This window comes from Gekko japonicus, unplaced genomic scaffold, assembly GCF_001447785.1.
Source record: "Gekko japonicus isolate JY-2015 unplaced genomic scaffold, Gekko_japonicus_V1.1 scaffold644, whole genome shotgun sequence".
In the NCBI taxonomy this organism is placed as follows: Eukaryota; Metazoa; Chordata; class Lepidosauria; order Squamata; family Gekkonidae; genus Gekko; species Gekko japonicus.
In genome coordinates, this window is record NW_015160853.1 from 818,987 (window position 1) to 837,903 (window position 18,917).

General features: G+C 46.7%; 1 protein-coding gene across 1 annotated transcript in view; it reads right to left on the reverse strand.

Moving 5' to 3' along the window:
- The window catches only part of CNOT6L (CCR4-NOT transcription complex subunit 6-like), a 74,170-nt gene that overhangs the window by 26,713 nt on the left and 28,540 nt on the right, over positions 1-18,917 (reverse strand). Inside the window, exons 2-4 of the mRNA XM_015421256.1 lie at positions 10,662-10,783; positions 9,714-9,900; positions 912-997 (exon numbers count right to left, since the gene is read on the reverse strand). Coding sequence (XP_015276742.1) covers positions 912-997; positions 9,714-9,900; positions 10,662-10,773 — 385 coding nt within the window. The 5' untranslated portion in view covers positions 10,774-10,783. The remainder of the gene's footprint in view (positions 1-911; positions 998-9,713; positions 9,901-10,661; positions 10,784-18,917) is intronic.

Genomic DNA, 18,917 nt, shown 5'->3' on the forward strand with positions numbered 1-18,917 from the left:
GAAAGAGGACATGCTTCAGCACGAACCACGCTGTGCCCTCTCCGCTTTCAAGTCCTTAACAATACAAAGAGCAGAACTCAGGCACACCTGCTGGCAATTGAGAAAGGGAACTTCTGGTGCTGTTCTTTCTGTAGGCACCATCGCACTGTCAAGACCAACAAGACTTCCAAGGTATGAGATTTTGAGAGTCAACGCTCCCTTCGTCAGGTAGGAGGGAAGGGAGTTTTGACTCTCAAAAGCTTAAACCTTGGAAATCTTGTTAGTCTAAGGTGCTACTGGCCCCTGGTTCTTCTACTGCAGACCAACACCTGAAACTATCTTGTAGGATCTGCTGGGGGGGGGGGGAGAGAGGAGTTAATAATAATAACAAAGGAGAAGAAGAGATTGGGTTTATACCCCGCCCTTCCCTCGAAGTCTGAGAGTGGCTTACAATCTCCTTCCCCTCCCCACTGAGAGCTGAGAGAGCTCTGAGAGAACTGCCCTTGAGAGAACAGCTATCAGAGAACTTGCGACTGACCCAAGGTCACACCAGCAGCTGCATGTGGAGGAGTGGGGAATCAAACCCAGTTCTCCCAGATTAGAGCCTACACTCCTAACCGCTACACCGAACAAAGCCAGAAAGGCCTGGGCAGAATATAGCAGAATGTCTATGTTCAAGGGCACAATGAAAACAAAAAAGAAACAAAAGAACAAAAAAGGGAAAGATGCAGTTAATTCAGGATAAAGCTTATTACTGAATATCAAATAAAAGCAGAGGGCCAAGAAATCCACTGACGGCACTTCCCAATTGAAAACAACCCCATTTATTTGATTAAAAATTGCAGGAAGAAAAGTTGGGGGGGGGGGGCTGAGGGGGAGAGGGCACAGAAACTGTGATGCCGTTTTAAAATTTATGAATGTTGATATCTTACCTTTCAAACCTAGTGTTTGCAGCTGGAAGAGCCGACCAAGTTCATAAGGCAAAACTCGTAACAAATTGTTGTTTAAAAGCAATTCCCTAAAAAACAGAACGTATTACTGATATCAGCTTAAACAGAAAACTTGTCATGTGAATCCAAATACCTCGAGAGTTACCAACTTTATTTTTAATATTTCTCTGAGCAGGAAGAGGGGCAGCAGCCTTATTTATTTAAAACATTTTTACGCCACCTTTCCACCCGATTAGGGTCCCTGAGGCCTTTCCCACTGGTGGTGAAGGGACGTGATGGCATGCATCAGAAAACAACTTGCCTTCAGAGCCAGTTTGGTGTAGTGGTTAAGTGCGTGGACTCTAATCTGGGAGAACAGGGTTTGATTCCCCATTCCTCCACTTGCACCTGGCTGGATGACCTTGGGCAAGTCGTAGTTCTGATAAGAGCTGTTCTTGAAAAAGAGCAGTTTCTGTCAGAGCTCTCTCAGCCCCACCTACCTCACAGGGTGTCTGTTGTGGGGAGGGGGAGGGAAAGGAGTTTGTAAGCCACTCTGAGACACCTTTGGGTAGTGGTGGGCAATGTTCCCTCTAAGCTGTGGAGTCTTGTGAGCAAAAATTCTACTTTGTGAGCTACTGGCATTAAAGTTGTGAGCGAGCAATTTGGCTACTGTTTGCTCTGGAGCCATCCTTCCTGAGCTAAGACAAAAAACTGTGAGCCGGAGGTTAAAAAACTGTGAGCTAGCTCACACAAACTCAGCTTAGAGGGAACATTGGTGGTGGGGTATAAATCCAATCTCTTCTTCGTCTTCTTACACCCTAACCATACACAAAGGCCACGCCCAGTCTCAAAAGAACGATCACGGGATAAACAACAATGATTTGGGGAGGATCATTCAAAGGTCTCTGATTTCTTTGCATGTTAAAAGTCAGCAGAAACCTAAACACCTTCCAACACCCTCCTGATGACAATTCCAGAGGCCTAGCTGGGTTAGTCGGCTACAGCAAAAACAAGGCAAGGTATCCGGTGGCACGTTACGGAATGACAACATTTTATTCCAATGCAGTCCACAAATATTTATGCTTGATTAAAAACATCACCAAATCCTTAAAGTGCCACATGACTCTTGCTTATTTTGGCAACACGATGGGACTCTTGACTAACCTCTCTTTCATCTGTAATACAATAAAGAGGAGTCCTCTTTCTGGTGGGTTAACAGTTCAGTGACCCAAGGAGAGTCAGGTAATAAAGGTTGCATAAGACATGATGCCAAGAAATTTTGTGCATGGCTTTTAAAAACTTGATAGCAACTTGGTGTGGGCATGCACATGTGTGAGAGGAGTGGATGGGCTGACATGCCATCTCCATTATCCCATTTAAATGCACGCTCATACTCAGCTCAGCTGCTATGCATGCTCAGCAGGGAAAAAAACCCTCAGGTTGCATACCATTAAAAAAAAAAAAAGCCAACACCACCAACAGTGGAAATCTGATCAGGGATCTCCTACCATCTTGTTTAGCTGTACCCCAAGAGTAGATGAAACATCCTGGAATTCCTTCAGCTAGACAGTGGTATTTTATCTGGATACAACAGACTCTGATTTCAGTTATGCTCAAAAGGGAGCTCAGGCAGAGCAGGAGAGGAGGAGAGGCAAGGAGCAGTCATAAGAACATCAGAAGAGCCCTGCTGGGTCAGACCAGCGGTCCATCTAGTTGAGCATCCTGTCTCACACAGTGGCCAATCAGTTCCTCTGGAGGGCCAACAACAGGGCAGAAAGGCCGAGGCCTTCCCCTGATAAGAACATCAGAAGAGCCCTGCTGGGTCAGACCAGTGGTCCATCCAGTCCAGCATCCTGTCTCACACAGTGGCCAACCAGTTCCTCTGGAAGGCCAACAACAGGGCAGAGAGGCAGAGGCCTTTCCCTGATAAGAACATAAGATGAGTCCTGCTGGATCAGACCAGTGGTCCACCTAGCCCAGCATCCTGTCTCACACAGCGGCCAATCAGTTCTTCTGGAGGGCCAACAACAGGGCAGAGAGGCAGAGGCCTTTCCCTGATAAGAACATCAGAAGAGCCCTGCTGGGTCAGACCAGTAGTCCACCTAGCCCAGCATCCTGTCTCACACAGCGGCCAGCCAGTTCCTCTTGATGGGCAACAACAGGGCATAGGGACCGAGGCCTTCCCCTGATAAGAACATCAGAAGAGCCCTGCTGGATCAGACCAGTAGTCCATCTAGTCCAGCATCCTGTCTCACACAGTGGCCAATCAGTTCTTCTGGAGGGCCAACAACAGGGCAGAGAGGCAGAGGCCTTTCCCTGATAAGAACATCAGAAGAGCCCTGCTGGGTCAGACCAGTAGTCCACCTAGCCCAGCTGACAGCGGCCAGCCAGTTCCTCTTGATGGGCAACAACAGGGCATAGGGGCCGAGGCCTTCCCCTGATAAGAACATCAGAAGAGCCCTGCTGGGTCAGACCAGTAGTCCATCTAGTCCAGCATCCTGTCTCACACAGTGGCCAATCAGTTCTTCTGGAGGGCCAACAACAGGGCATAGAAGCCAAGGATTTCCCCTTTGTTGCCTCCTTGCACTGTTATTGAGACATTTACTGCCTCTGAACATGGAGATTTTGTTGCACAGATTTTTTTTTAGAAGACAACGCCTGCCCTAAAAAAAAAAAGTGCAGCTATTTCTCCAAGGCCATTTAGTCATCTACAAAAAAGACAGGTTGCTTACCTGTAACTGGTGATCTTCGAGTGGTCATCTGTGCATTCACACCCTTGGGATACTCTGCGCCTGCGCTGACCTTCTCGGTACCGATAGCTAGCAAAAGGGATTTTCGCGCCTCTCCCAGGTCACGCGCCGGCTCCACTGCGCATGACCAAGGAGGGGCACGCAGATCCCGCCAGTTCCTTCTGACCGCCGCCCAACAGCCTTCAAAGAAACAAGATGAAGGGCCGAGAGCAGAGGGGAAGGAGGGCGGGTGGTGTGAATGCACAGATGACCACTCGAAGATCACCAGTTACAGGTAAGCAACCTGTCTATCTTCTTCGTGGTCTCTGTGCATCACACCCTTGGGAGAATAGCAAGCAATAACTCTTACCTGGAGGAGGGGCCGAGGCCCTACACCTGCGCCGTCTGCAAAATAGACCGACCCAACGCCACACGACGAGTAGACCGGACATCAAGGGCATAATGCTTCACGAAGGTGAGCGGAGTAGCCCAAGTCGCAGCGTTGCAGATGTCCTCCAATGGCATCCCTCTCAGGAACGCTGTGGAAGCCGCCACCGCCCTTGTAGAGTGGGCACGAAGTTGACCTGGAAGAGGTCTCTTAGCCAAAGCGTAACATAGCTTGATTACTTCCACAATCCATCTGGACAGCGTCTGGGAAGAGATCTTCTTCCCCAGGGAGGGCATACTGTGAGCAACAAACAAAGCTGGAGACTGGCGAAAAGACTTAGTCCTGCCCAAATAAAACAGCAACGCTCTCTTAACATCCAGAGAGTGCAATTTCCGCTCCTCTTCATTGGCAGGAGACGGGAAAAATGACGGCAAAACTATATCTGAACGTAGATGAAACTCCGAAACGACTTTCGGTAAGAAGGAGATGTCCAAACACATCGGCACCCCTTGAGGGGAAAAATTCAAGTATGGTGGATCACACCGTAGAGCGGACAACTCACTGACTCGACGAGCAGAAGTAATGGCCACCAGAAACGCAGTCTTGAGCGATAACAACTTTAGAGAGCAAGTGGCCAGTGGTTCGAAGGGTTTTCCCATCAAAAACCGCAAAACTAAAGCCAAATCCCAGGCCGGAGTCGGAGAACGACGGGGAGGGTACAGGCGAATAAGACCTTTACAAAACTGTTTCGTCTGAGGATGCGAGAAAACTGAAAACCCATCAATAGATGGATGAAAAGCTGACACCGCAGCTAAATACACCTTAACTGAAGAAAAACTGAGTCCCAAGTCCATTCTGGACAAAATAAACGCAAAAATAGACCTCAAATCCACTGGCGGAGGAGGTAAATTGGAAGAACTCAAGTACTGTAGGAATAAATCCCACTTCTTTGCGTAAGACGTCCTAGTAGACAGTTTACGACAATTCAACAGGACCTCATTGATACGGTCATCCATCACTGAAAGCGTATTTCCCATAGAGTCAACTTGAGACTCAGAGGATCGTAGTGAAGGACCTGGCCTTCCTGAGCTTGGAGGAGATCCAACTCCTGCGGGAAGTGTACGAAGGATCCCTTGGCTAACCGCAGCAGTGTCGGAAACCACACCTGCCGAGGCCACCAGGGGGCTACCAGGAGACAATGGGGCTTGTCCTGTTGTATTTTCACAAGCACCCTGTGGAGCAGCGGAATCGGAGGAAATAGGTATAGAAAGTCGTGAGCCCACGACATCAACAGACCGTCCCCCATTGACAGAGGGTCCAACCCCGCTCTGGAGCAAAACCTGGGACACTTCTTGTTCAATCGAGTTGCAAAAACATCGATGTGGGGATGTCCCAGATGTTGAAAAAGAGGAAGGAGATACTTTGAGTTCAACTCCCATTCGTGGTCCGATGCTCCCCCTCTGCTCAGGAAATCCGCTTGTTGGTTCAAAGTTCCTGGCAGATGGGCAGCTTGGAGAGTGATGTTCCAATGAAGGCACTCTTCCCATATGTCCATAGCTAGCCTGCAAAGGGACCTGGACACGGTCCCGCCCTGGCGATTGATATAAGCCATCGCAGTTGTGTTGTCCGTAAAAATCAACACAGCTTTTCCTACAACCTGTCTGAGTAAGGATCTGAGGGCAAATTTTACGGCCAGCAGTTCCAGATAGTTGATATGATGACTCTTCCAAAGGGGTTGCCATGGAGCACCCACACAAGTGTCGTCTGTATGAGCACCCCAACCCCACAGGGAGGCATCTGTGGTGATGGACATTACGGGAACGATCGGTTGGAACGGTGCACCCGCCAACAGATTGGTGTCCACGAGCCACCACTGCAGGGAGACGAGGACCTGCGGAGGCACTACCAGTTGAAGGCTCGGAGGATGGATGGAAGGGCGAAATTTCTTTAGAAACCACAGCTGCAACGGGCGCATGCGAAGGCGTGCATATTCGATCACGGAAGTGGTGGCTGCCATGAGACCCAAGATCCGCTGAATGTGGACCGCTGATGTCACGTTGGACTGGAACAAACGTTGAATTTCCAGACGAATGGTATCTGCCCGTTGGCGAGGAAGGTACGCCCGAGTGGCTAGGGAGTCTATGACAGCTCCTATGAACTGCACGCGAGTTGCAGGTTGCAGCATGGATTTCTGTAAATTCACCAGAATTCCAAGGGAGGATAGGACCGACAATGTGATGGTGATGTGCTGAAGGAGACATTCTCTTGAATCTGCCACCATCAACCAGTCGTCTATATACGGAAAGATCTGAATGCCCTGAAGGCGAAGATGAGCGACGACAACCACCATTACCTTCGTAAAAACCCTGGGGGCGGTAGAGAGCCCGAATGGAAGGGCTTTGAATTGGTAATGGTCCTCCCCGACTGCGAATCTGAGGAACTTTCTGTGACGAGGATGGATGGAGACGTGAAAATAAGCGTCTTTGAGATCTAAAGTGACCATCCAAGTCCCTGGAGACAGGAGTGGTAAAATGCTTTGCAACGTGGTCATGCGAAACTTTCTGTAAATGATGAACCGATTGAGAAAACGAAGGTCCATGATTGGACGAAGTCCTCCGTCCTTCTTGGGGACCGTGAAATATTTGGAATAAATCCCGCGGCAACAATCCGCCATCGGGACTTTCTCTATAGCGTTTTTTTGTGTCAGCGATTGTACCTCCTGTAGCAGGGCAGGAGACGCCGGGGTTCTGATAAAACGGGAGATTTTGGGAGTCAGAGAAAACTCTATGAGATAGCCATCTCTTATTATAGAGTGCACCCATTTGTCCGTAGAAATGGCGAGCCATGCGTGCAGGAAGGGTGCAAGGCGAGTCTGAGCAGTAAGGTTGAAGTCAAAGTCCCTGTTTGGGATTCTTAGGGAATTTCGACTTATAGGCACCGGACGATTGTCCCTTATTTTTCGGGGGAAAAGACCGTGACTGAGAGGGAGGTCTTTGCCATTGATCCGTAGGTGATTTGTTGTACGGTTGCCTGGTCGACCAAGGTTGCCTAGGCCACTGCTTGGATTTCGAGTATTTGGTCGTGGGGGAGATCCCCAAACTCTTGGACGTCTTGATACTCTTATCCATTTCCTGCAGAACCGTGTCAGTGGTGGAGCTAAACAATCCAGAACCTTCAAAGGGAAGGTCTTCCACCGAGGATCTGGTGTCATATGGCAATGATGAAGAGCGGAGCCAGGCATGTCTGCGTAACGCTACAGAGGTTGCTAGAGTCTTACTAGCGGATTCCAGGGAATGCTTGGCAGCACTAATTTGGTGTCTAGCCAAGACCATCCCTTCATTCTGAATCCTTTTAATCTGAGGTTGGCACTCTTTGGGCACGTGCGGGAGGAAATCATTCAAACGCTTCCATAAATTGAATTGATAACGGCCCATGCAGGCGGCATAGTTCGCCGTTTTAATGCCCATTGCACCGACAGTGTAGAATTTTCTACCAACCGAATCCAACTTTTTTCCTTCTTTGTCTGATGGAGTAGAGTGGCTCGCTTTTCCTTTCGTGGACGAGGAAACGACCAAAGAATTGGGCTTAGGATGTGTGTATAAAAACTCAGCCCCTGATTCCTGGACCTTGTACATGTGATCCAGACGCTTATTAGAGACATTAATGGAGGCTGGACGAGTCCAAAAGTCCTTGGTAGTTTGCAAGAGAACTTTTGTCATTGGTAGAGCCACGGAGGGCGAAGTGTTAGAGTGCATAATGTCAAAAACGTTATCATCCACAAAACTGGCAACGAGAGTAGGAGTCATAGATAGATCTAATGCCATGCGTTGAATAAAATCTCCATAAGACTTAACATCCTCTGATGGAGAAATAGGTAAATCCGCTTCCACATCTTGCGAGGTGGGCTGTGCATCTACATCCTCGATATGTTCAGAAAAGCCATCTGAATCGGAGGATACATTGGATGGTTCTGGAGATGATTCGAGTAATTCAGGTTGAGACGGTGCCGGTGTGTTAATCGGGGGCACAACCGGGTCTGGTGGATGCGTCGGTATCGACTGCTTCGATACCGATGGTCGATCTTGAAAGCGCGAAATGCGGGATGACACCGACTGACGATCCCATTCAGGTGGGGGTGGTATCGGGAGTGCCCAAGGGTATGGGTATCGATTCCCGTACAAATAATGCCATTGCCTCTCATCCCAAGTCAGGGGAGGAGAAGTTGGTCGGTGCCGATCCTCGACTCCACGTTCTGGGGAGGCATGAGAGGATTGACGGCTCGACATATCAGATTGCGACTGATTTGTCTGTTGAGTAAGGTCGATGTCGAGATCCGAACCGATCGGGTGAGGTTCTTGCGTGGGATCTCGACCCTGACTAGCCGAAACCTTATGGACTTTGGGTTTGTCCGTTTTAGGTTTCTTCGACTGCTGTGAGTCTTTGCCCTGCTTCCGGATCTTGGAAGGTACGGCAACGGATGACCCCTGCTTCCGGATCTTGGAAGGTACGGGGTGGTCCTTTATCGGCGTCGATCTTTTCGGTGCCGAAGCATCGATTGCGACCGTCGACGTCGATGATCCCGGAACGGGAGGACAAGTGTCCGCAGCCAAGGTAGACATCGAGGCGTGCCCGGACGTGTCTAACGGCGAAGAGGACTGTGGAGATAATGCCTTCTCCATCAGGGCCAAGTGTAGACGAGCTGCTCTGTTTTTTCTCGTCTGGTTCGAAAACTTTCGGCAATGTCTGCACTTAGAGACACAGTGCGACTCCCCTAAACAAACGAGGCAAAGCGAGTGCCCGTCGGTGGGGGATATTTTAAGGCCGCAAGTCCTACACCGTTTGAAACAACCCCACCGCGGGGCCATAGGCCAGCGGGAGGGGAACGAAAATAAAGAATAAACACCGAAAGAAAAATGCTAACTACAAAAATAAAGAAAGAGAAACTAACTAAACGCAAGTTTAGCAAAAAAAGTTGGTACTTAGCAGACCGAGGCAGAAGGCGTCCTACCAGCGCGGCGGTCAGAAGAGAACTGGCGGGATCTGCGTGCCCCTCCTTGGTCATGCGCAGTGGAGCCGGCGCGTGACCTGGGAGAGGCGCGAAAATCCCTTTTGCTAGCTATCGGTACCGAGAAGGTCAGCGCAGGCGCAGAGTATCCCAAGGGTGTGATGCACAGAGACCACGAAGAAGATGAAGAGCTTCTACGAACAGCGGACCTTCTATGTGGAGTTTGTGAACAGGCTTGGTCATGGAAATTAGCCTGACCACAAAAGCCCACGCAGAGTGGAGCCGCATGTTAGGATACAATGGGACCCCTATCTAAAAAATGGCAGCTTCCAGCCGAACACTCTGCAATGTGTAGACAAACTTACCCATGTCCTGACATCATCACGCTGCCCATTCCCCTGCCTCCGCTCCACGTCATTGGCTGCTGCTGACGAGGGCAAGGCAACACACAACATGACAACGTCAGAACACGGGGACGGTACCGTGCAATCCCGCACAGAGAGAAGTCAAAACAAACTTGTCGGAATAAGGTTCTAACGCTTCAAGTAAAAGACACCGTCTTACATCTAAAGCCAAATTAAGCTAAAAAGTAATATTGAGTTTAACTCTGGCTTTGACTGTAAATCGCAGCCAAAAAAAGGAAAAATCTTATTATTTTGGGAAAAGACAACAACGTTCCTCACCTGAGAGATACCATGTTTCCTAGTTCTGCTGGTAAACTTCTGAGTTTGTTGGACGATAGATCCAGGTAAACCAGATTATGAAGCTTGGCAATATCAGGTGGAATGCGAGTCAGATAGTTGTCATTGAGGTGTAGAGCAGTCAAGTGCGTTAGCGACCAAAGTGATGTACTTAAGCTCCGCACTCTACCTAAAATGAAGAGTGCGAAGATGGCATTTAATCGCTGTTCTTATATAGGGCTTTAAAAGATTACTTCATTCTGCTTTTGCATGAACACATGAAGCTGCCATCTACAGAATCAGACCCTCGGTCCATCAAGGCCAGTATTGTCTACTCAGACTGGCAGCAGCTCTCCAGGTTCTCAGGCTGAGGTCTTTCACATCACTTCCTGCCAGCTTCTTTAACTGGAGGTGCCGGGGATTGAACCTGGGACCTTCTGCGTCCAAAGCAGATGCTCTACCAATGAGCGATGGCCCCTCCCTGAAGAAGATTCCCCAGGGTTTTTTTCCTCATCTTCCCATTACAGGCCAGGGCAAAATAAGGAAAATAAGGCAGCTGGGGTGAGCTGGGAAGGGAAATCACCTTCCCCTTCCAAATTTTCCAGCCCCCTACCCTTTTCACACCTCTAGCTCTTCACAAGCCTTCTGCCCCTACCATCATAAGGTGACCCTTTCAGGCGTTTCATGAGGATGTCCACGTATCACCTAATACTGCAAATGGCTCTTAAGTCAAATGATGGCCAACAAATCTACGTCAGGCATCGTGACTTGCCATAGAGCAATGGGCTTGCTATCAAGTATGTGTTAAACCATTCATAACCTCTTGAGGCAGGTGGGTAACTTTTTAAATCTACTCTTAGAAAACATAGAGCTGGAAGGGACCTCACCTAGTCCAACCCTCTGCACAATGCAGGAAATTCACAACTACTCCCCCCAGTGACCCCTGCTCACCCGAGATTTCCAACTCTGCCCAATGGGACTTCTTCCCATTGGCTACCTCCTCAGCTGACATGATGGTGTAAATTCTGCGAGGATCTGGAGGATCATATTTTTCCTTTGGCATCCCTGTTAGTCTGAAAGAGAAACCACACGATTGGTACAACACACATTTCTCATCACAAAACGGCCCACTGAAAGTTATGACTCTCAGACAGTCCCCGTTAGATTCAGCAAGCTACAGACCTACATTTAACTTTTTCGTCTACAAGATCTATCTTAAGATAGGCCAAAAGAGAAGTGATACAGAAAGAGGGAGGCTTGATTTTGAAATGGCAAAAAGAGTTGAGGGAGGGAGCATCAAATGTACCCCCTCCCCCCAAAAAACACCCATGCCTTATACCTCCTAGTAGTTTTTCTCCCCAGGCGTTTGTTCCTTCAGCTAAGCTCCAAAAACAGAAGCCAATCTTGACTTGGTGAAAAATATTTATCAGGAAACATGCACCAGACAGGGGAAGGGTTTAACAGCAACAACTCACACACCTCTTTTTGCTATCAAAAAATGACATGCTTGACCTTTCTCTTTCTGTGTGATCGCCATGGTATCATCTAGGGTGGACTTTAATCAAGCAAGCGGAGTAAGGGATCAGACCAAACAAACAAAAAAAGCAGCTGCCCCAGCAAGTAAAGCTATGCTTTGTTCATCAATCTTGTTTTTAAAAGATTAAGAGTCACAGATAGACATCCAGGCAAATGCAGACAACCCAGTGATGTTTACAAGTTAAAGACAAGGGAGAATGAAGAGCCTCAAGATTGATTTCAGAATGCAGTCTGATTTCCCATTCTACAATTTAAATTAACAGGATTATTACATGTAAAATCTATGGCTGTGATCCTACGAATGGGTTCTGTGCACACCAGAGAGTGTGCTTCCTCCTGCACTGGCACTTCTGTTCTGCACAAGGGCTCAATGAACACCACTGATCTTGTCCAAAAGGAAGAGCTAGTCCAAGAAGGAGCGTGCACCACAGCAGAGGCTCCCTAGTGTGCGCACGACACGTTCACAGAATCCAAGCCCACGTCTCCAAAACGGGTCACATGAAATTTACTGTATGGCCAAAAACGGTTTATTCAAGCAGTCCACTACAATACCTGAGTACAGGAACAATTCTATGGCAATTTATTTGACATTGTCTTTTCCCCCTACTGAGAAATATGTTCTTCCAGGGAGAGTTTTCTACCTGAAAAGTTTTTCTAGAGATTTTAAAGGGTTCCGAACAAACCAAGAAGAAAGATAGGGCTAATTTTTAAAGCACGCATACAGTCATAAATTAAACAAAGGCAGTAAAACCTTTAAAAACAATCGTGAGATTGTTTGCCAGCATTATAATTATACTAGCAGATGGGGGTTGCTTTTCTTTAGAACACTGATAAAATCTTACAAATAGGAACGGTCTAGTTTTCAAGCGCCCTCACACAACCCCGCCCCCCTTCCCAGAGGCACTGTGAAGCCCTAGGCACAAAAGCATAAATCGTTCTTCCTAGGGGAGGTTTGAGATCAAACACATAACGCACGCACACACCCCTTCCATATCGGCCAGTGTGTGTAACTTTCTAAAGCAAAAGTGTTTAAAACAGAGACATTTAACAGGAATTCCTTCAAAGACCCCATTACTCAGCAGTCCGGTATTATCTTGATGTTTTGCACCTTTTTGATCTCTAACCTAATGTGGTGTACAGGTACACAAAGGCAGCACCACTAATTGGGTAAACGTGGTCAAATTCCAATACTTTGTTGGAAAGTACAACCACCTCTGGCTAGCTCTCTAAGTGAATGTGATGTCGTCACCGCTCCTAGCACATCGCCCATACTGCATCCTGTTTAGCACACACGTGTTCATTCAAAAGTAAGGCCCTCTGATCTCAATGCAACTTATTCCAAACTTCCCACACACTGTAAGTTGGCAGGAGCAGAGGGACGGCAACTGTCACAGCAGAGAAGGGATCTCAAACCAGACCTTCCTAGTTGTGCTACAACTCCTGAAGCTACAAGAGTGGAAGGGAGACAGCATTTATCTCATATACACACTGACCTGGATGGTCCAGGCTATAGCCTGATCTTGGTGGATCTTGGAAGCTAAGTAGAGTTGGCCCCGGTTAGTACTTAGATGGGAGACCACCAGGGCCAGGCTCACAACTCAAGATATGGGCAACGGCAAACCACCTCTGGACATCTCTTGCCTTGAAAACCCTACAGGGTTGTCATAAGTAGGCTGCAATTTGACGGTTCTTTCCACACACACGAAATTTTAATGGAAAATGTCCAGTTCAAACGGCTATGTCTTCTGTGAAAAGAAGTCAACAGAGATGTCTGTACACACTACAGGACAAGAGAGCTGTACAGGCCATTTATCGTATTACTATTATCAGTGGATGCCATTTCAGTGGATTGGTGATTCTTTTAGACTGAAAGGTGGACTTTTATTGATTTATATTTATTTATTATTTCTCTTTGTATCCTGTCTTGCTGGGCACGCTGGCTCAAGGCGGCTAACAGAGTTAAAATAACGTAAACAATACAGAGTTAAAATGATTAATAAATACAATACCAAGTTAAAACAGCAACAGTTTACAAGTAAAACCGACAGATGGTAGTGATAATCCAAGTCACACCCAATGATAGGAGTAGCATCCAGCGAGGTCTCAGGCCAGAAATCTAGAACATCTTCTGGCCTGAGACTTCTCTGGATGCTTTTAAAAGTAAATCTAGCATTCCACCCTTCCGCTGACCAAAGCTATTAGTCCTAATTCAAAATAGGTACATGTTACAATGTTCCCATTCAAAGGCTTTGGGGAGCTATAATAATTTGTAACGGACTTCCGGTCGACGGAACAGCGATGGCGGATGCTCTCCTCACAACAGGGGAGGGCGAATCACACACCAGCGGCCTGGAGGGGTGCCACCTCAAGTGACACCCCCGTGGAGCCTTTGCGATAGGCTCCAGGCCAGGGGGCTTTTGAGGGGTAGCCTCTTCGATGGCATAATGCCAGAGAATTGAGGCTCCCCTCTGCCTCGACGGTCCAGTCGCTGAGTGGCCTTCGGGCATAAGCTGGACTGACCGGGACAAGCGCCGGAGATCGAGCGGAATGGCGTAAAACCGAGTGTGGTCAGATAAACTGGCCCACAATGAACGTGAGTTCTGAATAAGAACGGAGTAGTTTGAAAAGTGATCCCCCCCCCCCGCGATTGGAAACAGAGATTGCAAAGAGGGACGCCTCTTTTGCGAATGAGCGGTTAAGACACGAGGGGGGAGAGGGGAGGAAGTAAACCGAAAGTGTTTTGAGAGACTTATCTGAATTGCGAAGTCGTTTAGCGAGTTTTCCGAGTTGTGGGGAAGCGACAGAAACTGTAAACAAAATGGGAAATATGGCTGCCCAGCAAAGAAAGTTTAAAACGAAGCCCGGCAGGCAGAGTCCGAGACCGGAAGAAGGAGCAGATGTCCTCAACCCCCTGGCTGATATGCTCAAGCGGGTGATGAAACAACTTGATGGTATTAATCAGCAATTGACTGTGATGAATAAAAACTTTGCGGCACAGCAGCTTCAGCTGAACGAGACGGAGAAAAAAGTGGAGCAGGCAAACGAGAAAATTAAAGAGACTGACACCACAAGTAAGAAGTTGAAGAAAAGGATGGGAGAGGTGGAAATTAAGCAGAATTGCCAAGAGAATCGAGTCTTGCAGCTTCAGATGGAAAAAGCTAACATGATTCTCAGGTTTCAGGGGGTTCCTGAAATGGATCGGGAAGACTTGAAGAGGGTGCTCAGTGAGATCATCGCTCCAGTAGTAGGCTTAACAGCGGATGAACTGGTAAACAAAATGGAGACAGCCTATAGGGCTTACTCCAACTATATTAAAAAAAATAGCCTACCTGGAGAAATAGTGGTCAAGTTTTCAAGAAGACAAACCAGAGATGCCATTTTAAAAGCAACATCAGCAACTCCACTGAAAATGGGAAATGTTACCATTAAAACTTTAAAGGACATTCCATTTGAAATTAGACAAAAGAGGAAAAATTACAAGGAATTAATTTCTTTTCTTCAAACTAATGGAATATCGTACAGATAGGCGGTTCCGGAAGGTATCATCTTTAAGATCAACGATAGAAGGGAGAAGATAGACTCCACTTTTAAAGCTAAAGAATTTTTGAAACGTCAGCTGGGGACAGATGATGAGTCTAAAGAGGGAGAATCGAAGTCGAGTGACTCTGCTACCTCGGGAACGGAAGAGGATTCTGTGGCAGAAAAGGGTGCAGAACCTGCCAGAGTGGTATACGATTTTAGAGACAGAAAGCCGAAGTAAAGGCAGAAGGACTTTGAAAATGGCCTTTTGAAGCAAAGAATAAGAAGATGATCAGAGACTTCTCTCGTAACAACTAACAAAATAACATACAAGAAGCGAATTGTTATAAGCAAGAACTCAACAAGTATATTGTGATAATAAAACTAATGGTACTAACATATTTACTAACAGTGAAAAGATCTCCTTCTCTTGGGGTTTTAGTTTGGTGCTTTTCTTTATCCCTAGTTGTAGTCCCTCCCCTGTATTTCTTTGTAGTTTGTAGTATATGCAAAATAAAAAATATCCCTACGGGGATTAAAAAAATAATAATTTGTAACAAGGTTTGGTTAAAACATGTTCATGACATACACTCGCACAACAGTTTGACCTTTGCATTTTGTGAAGACAAAACTATCCTCAAGGACACACAGACTTCCAAGAACAACTTTGAAAGGCGAGTTACCCAAACAATTACATTCTGGTATCTATTTATCAGAAGCATTATTGTGTCCAGGATCAGAGGCACCAGTTCTCCCCAAATAGCTACTATCTTTTCTGAACACATTTTAAAGGGAAAACAGGTTCTTGTGCCTTTAATCGGAGAATGGGAAATTTCCACGAGGACACCTTAGGGAATGTTGCAACCCGAAGCAGGAAGAAGCTATGCCTGCAGAAATCCCCCATCCTTGCTTGCAAAACTACTTTTAAGATATGGTCTGAGCCAAATCTCACATCTGAGTTTCACCCATACCTAACTCATCTGAGTTTCTAGGAACAGTAAGCAGTATGGAAAGAACAAAAGCAGGAACAGTGAATGGTACACTAACTTTCACACTTTTCTTATAGGTTAAGTCAGGGTGTCGAACTCATTTGTTATGAGGGTCGGATCTGACATAAATGAGACCTCGTTGTGTGTCATAAAATGTAATGCCAGGTAGCGGAGACATAAACTTTATAAAGGACACAAACGCAAAGGGTTTTTTTTAACTTAAAATAAAAACATACTTAAAACATCAGCACTCTTGCAATATTTTGTCTATTTAACAGTGTCTGATAACTGACACCTCTTGCTCTCAATTACTGCATCAAAATGTCTGTGCTGTTGCAATCTCGAGTATGCTGTTCAGGTGTGTACCTGTAAGCTGCAAACCTACGATGACGCAGCAGCAGCAGAACTGGAGGAAGAAGCAGAAGACAACCAGTTCTACTGCAGGCCTGATAGAAGCCCTCTGGGGGCCTGATCCGGCCCTCAGACCGCATGTTTGACATCCCAGGGTTAAGTGGTATGTGAATTCAGAAATACAAACAGACAAGCAATTTCACAGAGCTCCTACATGAACTCACATAAAACCTGCCCTATAGAGACAGATCAGCGGCCCACCTAGTTCAATACTGTTCTCTTTGACCAGTTCTCCAGAGATTCAGGGCAAAGATCTTTCAGATCACCTGTTACCTGGCCCTTTAACTTGAAGATGCTAGCTATTGAAGGAGATTGGAGCCCTTCACTCGGGAGTCTCAGGCTTACAAACTCCTTTCCCTTCCCCTTCCCACAACGGACACCCTGTGAGGTAGATGGGGCTGGGAGAGCTCTGAGAGAACTGCTCTTTCAAGAACAGCTGTGCCAGAACTATGGCTTGCCCAATGTCATCCAGCAGCTGCAAGTGGAGGAGTGGGGAATCAAACCCAGTTCTCCCAGATTAGAGTCTGCGCACTTAACCACTACACCAAAGTGGCTCTTTTATTTTATTTAGTTCATTTATATTCTCATGGGGACCCAAAGCAGTTTACATTATTCTCCTCTGTCTTATCCTCACAACAACCCTGTGAGGTAGATGAGGCTGAGCATCTATGACAGGGGCCAAGATTACCCAGCAAGCTTCCGGGGAAGAGTAGGGATTTCAACGGAGGTCCCCCAGATCCCGGTCTGCCACTCTAACCACTACACACACTGGCTCCAAGAACAGCTATGAAGCAGAACTGCTGTTGCGCTCATCACAAAAACACCACACATAAGCCTCCAGTACTTGTGCAGGCTCTGCTCGGAGGTGAAGGTTCAAAGCAGAAAAATGCAATGTCCTATGAAGATGCAAAGCAGAAAGATGTTTCTCCATTTCTTCAAACATCTGCTGTCAACTGCTTTGAGAAATACCAATGGGCTTGGACCGAAAGGAAAGATGACAGGTGAAGTCTATGTACTCTGGCAGTCTACTGTTTAAGGAGATCTTAACAGGTGACGTTAAATTTTTTTTAAGAAGTGTTTTTAGGCAATGTAAACAGCTCTGAATTCTGAAAATACAGAGGCTCCGGAAGCAGGTAAAAAACAGACTCGTCTTTTTGCTTTCAAGGTTTATTTTTCTGAAAACAGCTTTGTGGCAGTTAACAGCCAGCCAGCCAGGTAAGACTGGCAAGAGTTGACGATCTTCTCGAGAAAAGCATTTCATGTCTGTAAATGGGAACTGAACTCTTCATTTTCTGTGCCTTCAAAAACATATACTTGTATCCAATAATGTCCCGCATCTCTGACTTTATAAGTATGACACTTTGGGCTATTTAGGAAAAACGAGGGAAAATATTTTACATTAAAAGAAGAACCAACACAAATGCTTCCAGAGATTCATAAGACAACTTCCATCTTCCCCAAAAGCAAATTCTTCAACCACGGGATGCTAGCAGTTGGGATACACATCTAACACCCTATATCAGGGGTTCCCAACATTTTTCAGCCTGAAGGCTATTGAGAGTCTAGCTGCATATAACATAATTTCTAATGTGTCTTTGTGATGATGGTGATCTATATGTTGGGACCAGATTCCGAGAAATAAATGTTCAGGCTTGAGAGGGACTTCAATATCCAACATTCGTTTGATGTATTGTAGAACTATAGACCAAAAAATTTTGACTTCCACACAACACCACCAGCAGTGTGCATAATTTCCTTCTTGTCCGCAACCTTAGGGGAGTGAGGTACCCACGAGATAGAATTTTGAACTTATGTAGATCTCCTGGGAAGGATCTTGGGTTGCATCCTTTGGTTGACCATATTTTATGCCATTGTTCATCGTTAAATTCGGTGTTTAGGAAGCTGGGTAGGGAAGTTAGGGCTTGTGATGCCGCAGCACCTAGGCTACGTTCCGTCAGGCACCAGATGGTTTCACAGAGTGTATGTCTGTGCCTGTTTCCATTTGTTCCACATAAAGCCAAACAAACCTTTCATTTATCAGCAATGAGGTCCTGTTAAAGTGTAAGGTGAACCGGATAAACCGGATCTGCTTCAAAGTGCTGGTTCTTACCTTTAAAGCCCTGTATGGCCGGGGTCCGGCTTACCTAAGGGACCGCCTTTCCCCATATGTTCCCCCAAGGGCACTTCGGTCGGGGAGTCAACATCTCCTGGAAATTCCAGGCCCCAGGGATGTGAAATTTGCTGTTACTAGAGCCAGGGCATTTTCGGTGGCGGCTCCTACCTGGTGGAAGGAGCTCCCGGAGGAGATCCGGGCCCTGCGGGACCTTTCTCAGTTCCGCAGGGCTTGTAAGACGGAACTCTTCCGCCAGGCTTTCGAGTAGGAGACGCTGCCACTATAATTCCACCACTGATAGGTATGCAGCATCGCACCACTACCACCAATATGTGGTTCCATCTGGGTGCGAGGTGACCCTAGAAGGAGAGGGGATGACAAGTTGCGGGATCAATACCATTCGACCAAGATCTACCTCATCTTGCACTGACACTTTGTTGTTGTATTGTATTGTTTTAGACTGTTTTGTTTTAATTCTGGCACATGTGCCCCGTTGTTAGCCGTCCTGAGCCTTCGGGGAGGGCGGGATATAAATCCAAAAATAAATAAATAAAGTTAACTGTATTCCTCACCCACTATTTACTCTGATTAAAACCATCCCAATGTGCAATTTCAAAGAAGTTTTATTTATAGTGTTTT